Source organism: Chiloscyllium plagiosum, unplaced genomic scaffold (assembly GCF_037043375.1).
Source record: "Chiloscyllium plagiosum isolate Xiang-an unplaced genomic scaffold, Cpla_swu_hap1 HiC_scaffold_8, whole genome shotgun sequence".
Classification (NCBI taxonomy): Eukaryota; Metazoa; Chordata; class Chondrichthyes; order Orectolobiformes; family Hemiscylliidae; genus Chiloscyllium; species Chiloscyllium plagiosum.
In genome coordinates this window covers 13,943,689-13,953,185 of record NW_028270146.1, presented here as the reverse complement: position 1 = coordinate 13,953,185, position 9,497 = coordinate 13,943,689, and the positions used below count along the sequence as shown (strand labels likewise).

At 49.0% G+C, this 9,497-nt stretch overlaps 1 protein-coding gene across 1 annotated transcript in view; it reads left to right on the top strand.

Moving 5' to 3' along the window:
* The first annotated feature begins 4,613 nt into the window (after nucleotides 1–4,613).
* kcnk13a (potassium channel, subfamily K, member 13a) overlaps nucleotides 4,614–9,497 on the top strand; it is a 53,722-nt gene continuing 48,838 nt past the window's right edge. The window contains exon 1 of the mRNA XM_043698453.2: nucleotides 4,614–4,991. Coding sequence (XP_043554388.1) covers nucleotides 4,658–4,991 — 334 coding nt within the window. The 5' untranslated portion in view covers nucleotides 4,614–4,657. The remainder of the gene's footprint in view (nucleotides 4,992–9,497) is intronic.

Sequence of the window (9,497 nt, the reverse complement as noted above, 5' to 3'; positions counted from 1 at the left end):
ATCCCTTTGTGTTGCTGGAAAAGCGCAGCAGGTCAGGCAGCATCCAAGGAGCAGGAGAATCGACGTTTCTGGCATAAGCCCTTCTTCAGCTTCTCTCTCAGCTTATGCCCGAAACGTCGATTCTCCTGCTCCTTGGATGCTGCCTGACCTGCTGCGCTTGTCTAGCAACACATTTTCAGCTCTGATCTCCAGCATCTGCAGTCCTCACTTTCTCCTAATCTATCCCTTTGTGTCTTTTTTGTCTCTCTCAATCTGGCTCTTCCTGTGTCGATCTGTGTGTCTCTGAATTTCTGTACCTCTGTAACTCCCATTTTTTTCTCACTCCCACTCTCTATCTCCCTCTTTGCCCCTGTCTCTCTCTCTGACCCACTCTCTGTCTCTCTCTCTGTCTGACCCATTCTCTGTCTCTCTCTGTGTCTCTGTCTGTTTCTCTCTCTGACCCACTCTCTGTCTGTCTCTCTGCATCTCTGTCTGTCTCTCTCTCTCCCACTGTCTTCCTCTGTGTCTGTCTCTCTCTGTATGTCTGTTTCTCTCCCACTGTCTCACTCTGTGTCTGTCTGTCTCTCTCTCTCCTAATGTCTCCCTCTCTCTGTCTTTCTCTCACTCTCCCACTCTGTCTCCCTCTGTCTGTCTCTCTCCCCACTCTCTGCCTGTGTGTATGTGTGTCTCTCTCCCACTCTGTCTCCCTCTGTGTCTGGCTCTCTATGGGTTTGTCTCATTCTCTGTCTCAAACTCTCTCACTCTCTGTCCCTGTCTCACTTGATCTGTCTCCCTTGCTCGCTATCTCTCTCCCTTAGCCCACTTTCTCTCTCACTGTGTCTCTCTCTTTCCCCTCCTCTTTGTCCCTGTGTGGGTGTGTCTGTCTCCCAGTCTCTCTATCTTTCCCTCTGTGTGTCTCTCTTTGTCTCCCAAACTCTGTCTTCCTCTGTCTCTCTCACTCTCTGTCTCTCTCTAGCTCCCTGTCTCTCTCTCCCCTTCCCACTCCCATCTCCCGCTGTGCCTCTGTCTCTCTCTCTCCCTGACTCTCTGTCTCCCTTGGTCTCTCTCTCTTTCCCTGTCTGTCTCCCTCTGTGTCTCTGTCTCTCTCTCTCTCCCTGATTCTCTCTCTCCCCTGTCTGTCTCTCACCCTGACTCTCTCTCTCTCTCCCTGATTCTCTCTCTCCCCCTGTCTGTCTCTCACCCTGACTTTGTCTCCCTCTGTGCCTCTCTCTCTCTCTCTCTCCCCCGTCTGTCTCTCACCCTGACTCTGTCTCCCTCTGTGTCTCTCTCTCTCTCTCCCCCTGTCTGTCTCTCACCCTGACTGTCTCTGTCTGTCTCTCTCCCTGATTCTCTCTCTCCCCCTGTCTGTCTCTCACCCTGACTCTCTCTCTCTCTCTCTCCCCCGTCTGTCTCTCACCCTGACTCTCTCTCTCTCTCTCCCTGATTCTCTCTCTCTCCCCCGTCTGTCTCTCACCCTGACTCTGTCTCCCTCTGTGCCTCTGTCTCTCTCTCTCTCTCCCCCTGTCTGTCTCTCACCCTGACTGTCTCTGTCTCTCTCCCTGATTCTCTCTCTCCCCCTGTCTGTCTCTCACCCTGACTCTCTCTCTCTCTCTCTCCCCCGTCTGTCTCTCACCCTGACTCTGTCTCCCTCTGTGCCTCTGTCTCTCTCTCTCTCTCTCCCCCTGTCTGTCTCTCACCCTGACTCTGTCTCTCTCTCTCACCCTCTGCCTCTCTCGGTGTGTCTCTCTTTGCCTCTCTCGGTGTGTCTCTCTGCCCTTCACTCTCTGTCTCAGTTCTGACAGCTTTAGTCAGTTTCAGAGAGAGCCCGCCGCGTCAGTTTCCGCCGCCGTCTTCATTTCATCCCCGGGCGAAGACCAACTGGACCCGTCAGAAAATGTCCAGAGAGCCCTGGCCAAGTGCACAGTGAATGTACCCAGAGGGAAACTGGCTGCCCAACCACTGATGAGACATTGGAAAAAAACCAAAAGGCGTCGAAACTTGAGCGATTTTCTTTGCGAGGGGGAGACGGTCGGTTTGATCATTGAGGCTTCCATCAGACAGCAGCAGCCGCCGTGTCCACCAGATACACACTGGACTGAGGATGCTTTAAGACGCTGGGAGGTAGGGGGGGTGATGTCCTGGAAAGTGGCTTTGGGGAGGAGGGGGGATATAAAGGACTGAAAGTGTCAGAAGTCTATGGCTGGACCTGAAAGACTGAGATTTCGGAGGGCACTGAAGATTGAGCGTAAACCGAAGGGAGTGGGATTATTCACAGGGGGACTCGTTTTAACTGAGTGTGTCCGTGTGTGTGTGAGGGAGAGAGTTTGTGTGTCTGTGTGTGTTTGTGTCTGTGCGTGTGTGTCTGAGTGAGTTTGTGTGTCTGTGTTTTTGTCTGAGTGTGTGTCTGTATGAGAGTGTCTATGAGAGAGGGTCTATGTGTTTGTGTATGTGTGAGAGAGAGAGAGAGTCTGTGTGTGTCTCTCTGACTCTCTTTGTGTCTCTGAGTGTGAATGTTTGTCTGTGTGTGTATGAGAGAGAATCTGTGTGTGTTTATATTGTCTTTGGCTCTGGGTGTTTCCGGGTCTCTGACTCTGTTTGTGTCTCTGAGTGTGAATGTCTGTGAAATGTGTGTTTGAGTCTCTGTGTGTGTGTGTGTTTGAGTCTCTGTGTGTTTGAGTCTCTGTGTCTGTGTGTATGTGTTTGAGTCTCTGTGTGTGTTTGAGTCTGTCTGTGAGTGTGTTTGAGTCTGTTTCTGTGTGTTTGAGTCTGTGTGTGTGTATGTGTTTGAGTCTGTCTGTGAGTGTGTTTGAGTCTGTGTGTGTGTGTTTGAGTCTGTGTCTGTGTGTATTTGAGTGTGTGTGCGTGTTTGAGTCTCTGTGTGTGTGTGTTTGAGTCTGTGTCTGTGCGTGTGTTTGAGTGTGTGTGCGTGTTTGAGTCTCTGTGTGTGTTTGAGCCTGTGTCTGAGAGTGTGTTTGAGTAATTGTCTATAAGTGTGTGTTTGAGTCTATATCTGTGTGTGTTTGAGTGTGTGTTTGAGTCTGTGTCTGTGAGTGTGTGTTTGAGTCTGTATGTCTGTGTGTGGGTTTGAGTCTGTGTCTGTGAGTGTGTATTTGAGTCTGTGTCTGTGTGTTTGAGTCTGTATGTCTGTGTGTGGGTTTGAGTCTGTGTCTGTGAGTGTGTGTTTGAGTCTGTATGTCTGTGTGTGTTTGAGTCTGTGTCTGTGAGTGTGTATTTGAGTCTGTGTCTGTGTGTTTGAGTCTGTATGTCTGTGTGTGGGTTTGAGTCTGTGTGTTTGAGTCTGTATGTCTGTGTGTGTTTGAGTCTGTGTCTGTGAGTGTGTATTTGAGTCTGTGTCTGTGTGTTTGAGTCTGTATGTCTGTGTGCGTGGGATTGCGGGGTTTGGGGACAGGGGATCTAAAATGAAGGAAGGGTTTCAGAGAAAGAGACCTCTGTCTAAGTGTTAACTGTCCACAATTACCAGGAGCATCAGTGAAGGTTCTTGTGCAGAGAATGAGCAGAGAAGGTGACCGGGTTAAGACAGGGGTTAGCTTCCACTTGGTCTTTGCGGTGTTACGGAGGGAGATAGATAGCATCCAAACTGGGCAGGCCGCTCATTATAGCTGTGAATGCTGTCAGGGAGCTAAGACATTTCTTGAACCTTGCTTCCCACTCCGTCTCTCCCACTCCCCCCTCTGACCCCACCCCCAGCCTCTCCCTCTCCCCCCTCAACCCATCTTTTCTCTCCACCTCTGCATCCCTATCCTTCCTCAGCCTCGGGCTTTTCCTCTTCCCCTCTCCCCAGCTTTACCTTTCCCCTCCTCTCCAGCCTCACCCTCTCCCCCCAGCCCCCTCTCCCCCAGTCTCCCCTCAAACTCCCACATCCCCTTGTCACCCCCGACACCTCCACCCAGCCCCCACTCGCTGCCTTCCCCCTCCCTCTGTCTCTCCTCCTTCTCCCTGTACCCCCCATTCCTCCCTTCCCTGTTTACTCCCATTCCTGTTCTCCCCTCCACATCTCTCCCTCCCCCAACCCCCTCCCTCTTTCCCTCCTCCCTCTCACCCTCCCTCGTCATCCTTCCCTATCCCCCTCTCCTATTTGTCTCTTGTCCCATATCTCTTCGTATCTCTCCTCCTGTCCCTCTCCCCCTCCCCTTCTCCCAGTCTATCCCCGCTCCCCATTTTTCCTGACCCCCCTCTTCTTGTCTGTCTTCCCTACCCCCTGCCCCCTTGTCTCTACCCCTCATCTGTCCCTCTCCCCATCTCCATCTCCCCCATCCCCTGTCTCTCTCCCCGTCTCTCTCCCCCCACCCCTGTCTCCCCCTCCTGTCCCTCACTCCCTGTCCCCCCCTCCCCTGTCTCCTCCTCCTCTTCCCCACTCCCGCTGCCTCTCCCCATCTCTCTCCCCCACCCCTTGTCTCCTCTGTCCTTCTCCCCCTCCTCCTTCTCCCCCTCCCCTAAACCCCCACCCCTTGTCTCCCCCTCCCTGTCCCAGTCTCGCTCCCTCTCCCCATCTCTCCACCCGACCCTCCCCCCTGTGTCTCCCCCCCATCTCTCCCCCTGTCTCTCTCGCCCTCCCCGTCCCCTGTCTCTCCCCCTCCCCCGTGTCTCCCCTGTCCCTCTCCCCCTCCCCTGTCTCTCCCCCCCTGCCTCCCCCCTGCCCGCAGTGCCGCAGCCCGGGATGTTTGCCCGGGATTCCCGGTGTGGTTGTTGCCCCCTGAATGAGGAGAACGGGCGCCTGGTGCTGCTGGCGGCCCTATTGGCGGTGTACCTGGTGTGCGGGGCAGCGGTGTTCTCGGCCATCGAACAGCCCAAGGAGCGGGAGGCACAGCGCCGCTGGCTCCACGCCCAGAGCAACTTCAGCCGCCGCTACAACATCAGCGGCACCGAGCTCCGCCGCTTCCTGCGGGACTATGAGCAGGCCAATGTGGCGGGAGTCCGGGTGGATGAGACCCGGCCCCGATGGGACTTCACCGGCTCCTTCTACTTCGTGGGAACCGTGGTCTCTACAATCGGTAAGGAAGGAAAGGGGGGGCTCTCACCGCGGCTTCCAAATTAGCACCTTCCCGGGAGCTGGCCAACTCCTTCTTAAAGTTTAATCGTAAAGTTTGCCGCGGCCCAGGACCAGTCTCCCTCTCTCTGTGTGGGAACAATTTACTGCAGGAGCTGGAGTCTGTCCTGGAAACAACAAATATTGGAGGTCACAGCGGGTCAACCAGCATCCAAACACAGAGAGAGCAAGAGAGAGAGAGAGAGAGAGAGCTAACATTCAGAGTCCAGATGTCTCTGCATCAGAGCTGAAGTGATGCTATAGTTTGGGGAGGACGGGGTGGGTCTAGTGGCGAAAAGATGTTGCTAGTTCAGATTAAGTGATCGGAAAGTGAGGATGGATGAGCTGTGCTGTGGCTTCTGCCAGACTTGTAAGAAGAGGGGAGAAGTCTCCCTCTCTCCTCCCTCTCCGTCACTCTCTCTCTCCTTCTGTCACTAGCTGTCTGTCTCCCTCTCTCTCTCTCTCTCTATTTCTCCCTGTCTGTCTGTCCCTCTCTGTTTGTTTGTCTGTGCCTCAGTGTCTCTGTGTCTGCCTGTCTCTCCCTCTCTTCGTCTCTCTCTGTTTCTCCATTTGTCTGTCTGTCTGTGTCTCTGTCTCTCTCTCTCTCTCTCCCTTTCTCTCTCCCTCTCTTTGTTTCTCCCTGTTTGTCTATCTGTCTCTGCCTCAGTCTCTCTGTGTCTGTGTCTGTCTCTCTCTCCCCCACCCCCCCACCGTCTCTCTGTCTCTCAGTCAAAAGTTTCTGAGCTCAAGCCCCACCTCACAGACTCAAACACAAACTGAATGCCCCCCCCCCCCGCACTCTGTGGGCGAGCTGCTCTGTTCATGGTTCAGTCCATCAGAGAGATATCCAAATTCAGGCACCTGCTTTATTTCAAGGTGGGGGGGGGGAGGTGTGGAGGGGTTGCAGAGTTTGAGGAGGAAGGGTGCTCCCTGGACCAATTGCTTTCCTTTGGTCACAATCATCACAGAAGGATGATCTGTCTGATAATAGTTACCCTGCTGTAGGTGGGATCTTCCTGTGCTCTGTCTTCCACATCTCAACATCAGTTCCCAAATTCACCAATTGTAGGTGAATTAGTGAAAACTAGTGAACTCATCAGTTCAGAGAGGACGGAATCCTCTGATGGCATTTGTGCATTATAAGGAATTTTTAAAAAAAGGATAGCAGCTGACCATTTGGCCCATCAATTCTGTTACAGTCCTGGAGGCATACAACACAGGAAAAGGCCCTTTGGCCCATCAGGTTTGCACCAATCAGAAACAACATCTTAACTCTACTAATGCCATCTCCCAGCACCTGGCCATAGCTTTATCTGCTGAGCTATCACAAGTGAACATCCAAATATTTCTTCAGTGTGATGAGGGTTTCTGCCTCTCCCAGCCTTACAGGGTGTGAGTTCCAAATTCCTCACCTTCTCTCACACCCACTCTGAACCTCTTGCCCCCTTACCTCAAATCTATGCCCCCCCATCATTGATCTCTCTCCTAAGTCTCCTACTCTCTGCCCTATCTATACTCCTCATGTTATACACCTCACCATATCCCCCTCAGTCTCCTCTGCTCCATGGAAAACAACTTCCTACCATTCAATACAATTCATATCTTCTCCACCAGCTCCACTTTCTCTCCCACTCTCCATATCCTTTGATTCCACGAGCATCTGTGGGTCATCGACATTTCTCTCTCTGGGGTAGGGAATTCCAAAGTGGTATCCAGTAAGTAACAAAAATTCTCATCTCAGTCACAGAGTCTTGCAGCACGGAAACTGACCTTCGGTCTAACCAGTCCATGTTGAATATAATCCTAAACCAAACTAGTCCCACCTGCCTGCTCCTGGCCCATATCCCTCCAAACCTTTCCTATTCATCTATCTATCCAAATGTCTTTTAAATGTTGTAATTGTACCTGCTTCCACCACTTCCTCAGGACGTTCATTCCACACATGAACCACCCTCTGTGTAAAAAAAATGCCTTTTATATCTTTTTAAAATCTCTCCTCTCACCTTAAAAATGCACCCCCTCGTCTTGAAATTCCTTATTTTATGGAAAAGACAACTATCTATACCCCTCATTATTTTATAAACTTCTAATAAGGTCACCTCTCATCATCAATCTTTTTGGTAACTTTCTCAAAAACCTCAATTAAGTTTTTGAGACATGATTTTCCTTGCCCATCAATTTTTGCCTCTCTAAATGTCCATAAATCTTGCCTTTTATACTCACCTCCAGCAATTTACCCATAACCGAAGTCACACTCACAGGTCTATAACTCTCCAGTTTCTCCTTACAACCTTTCTTAAACAAAGGTTCAACATCAGCACCCCTCTCCAGTCATCGGGCACCTCACCCATAGTTGTAGATGATGTAAATATTTCTGCGAGGGGTCTCACAATTTCCTCTCTTCCCCCAATGTTGTGGGATACATTAGATCCTGACCTGGAGATTTATCCACTTTTATTTTCTCTAAGACCTCCCGAACTTGCTGTTCCGGAATGTGAACTGTGTTTTTTTTTAAAACATCAACGTTTATTTCTCTGCATTCTCTAGACTCCATTTCTTTCTCCACAGTAAAACTGATGCAAAATATTCATTTAGTATCACTCTTGTTCAATAATGTTTAAGAGGCCCTACCCTCTCTCTAGTTACCCTCTTGCTCTTAATATATTTGTAGAATCTCTTTGGATTATCCTCAACCTTATCTGCCAAAGCTATCTCATAACCCCTCTTTGCTTTCCTGATTTCTCTCTTAAGAATGTCCCCTACACTCTCTATATTGATTAAGAGATTCAATTGAACTGAGTTGTCTATATCTCAAATAAGATTCTCTTTTATTCTTGACTAAAACCTCTATATCTTTATTCATTCATTGTTCCTTAATCTTACCAGCCTTACCCTTCACTCTAACAGGAACATAATGCCTCTGAACTCTCATCATCACAATCTTGAAAGCCTCCCACTGTCAGACATCCTTTCCCCTACAAACAGTCTACTCCAATCAACTTTTGAAAGTTCTTGTCTCATACCATTAAAATTTGCTTTACTCCAATTAAAAGCTTTAACTTTACGCAAGGCTTACCCTTTTCCATAACCATTTTTAAAATAATAGAATTATGATCGCTACACACAGAGTGTTCCCCCACTTTCACTTCAGTCACCTGCCCTGCCTTATTACCCTTAAAGAAGGTTTAGTTTTGCTCCTTCTCTAGTAGGAGCATCCACATAGTGATAAAGAAAATTCTCTTGAACACATTTGACAAATTCATCACCATCCAAACCTTTAACACCATGGTAGCCCCAGTCAATGTTTGGAAAATTAAAATCTCCCATTAATACAAACTTATTATGTTTAAATATATCTGAGATCTTCCTGCATATTTGTTTCTCAATTTCTGTTACTACTGAAGGGCCTATAGAACAAACCCATCGGGGTGATCTTTCTTTCTTATTTGTAATTTCTCTCCATATATTTTCACTGGATCATTTTTCAGAAATATTTTGCCTAGTTATTCCTGAATCAAAAATGCCACCCCTTTCTTGCCTTACTATAGCATCCAAAACTCTGAACATTGAGCTGCCAGTCCTGTCCACCTCTCAGCCAAGTTTCTGTAATAGCTATGATGTCTGAATCCCATGTTCTTAAACATGCTCTGAGTTCATCAGCCTTACCTGTAAATCCTCTTTGCATTGAAACAGATACAATTTAATTGATTAGAGTTACTACGTACTCTGACTCTCTCTTCTCTTTCTTTTCTAATTGACGTACTCTCCTGACGTTCAAAACCTTCCCCATCAATCCTTCCATTTACACTTCTACTTAGAATTCAGTGGTTGGCACTGCTGCCTCACAGCACCAGGGACCCGGGTTCGATTCCAGCCTCGGGCGACTGTCTGTGTGGAATTTGCACATTATCCCCGTGTCTACGTGGGTTTCCTCCAGGTGGTCTCGTTTCCTCCCACAGTCCAAAGATGTGCAGGTCAGGCGAATTGGCCGTGCTAAATTGCCCGTAGTGTTAGGTGCATTAGTCAGAGGGAAAATGGGTCTGGGTGGGTTACTCTTCGGAGGGTCGGTGTGGACTTGTTGGGCCGAATGGCCTGTTTCCACACTGTAGGGAATCTAACGTAATCCCCCTCTCTATCAGTATAAAGTCTCCCTTCATGAAATGAGCAAATCTCCCTGCTATCAGGTTTGACCCATCCTTTTTGACCAGGTCTTTTCTATCCCAAAATATATTCCAATTGTCCAAAAACCTGAATCCCTGAACAATACACCAGCTCTTCAGCCATTGATTTATCTCCTTTCACCTTTTGTTCTTTCCCTTAGAGTTTGGCATTGGGAGTAAACCAGAAATTACTACTTCTAAGGTTTTTAAGTCTTCTACCTAACCTTTTAAATTCACTCTGTACTGCTTTGATCTTTTCCCTAAAAATGTCATTCCTACCAATATGTGCAATAATTTCTGGCTTCTCAATC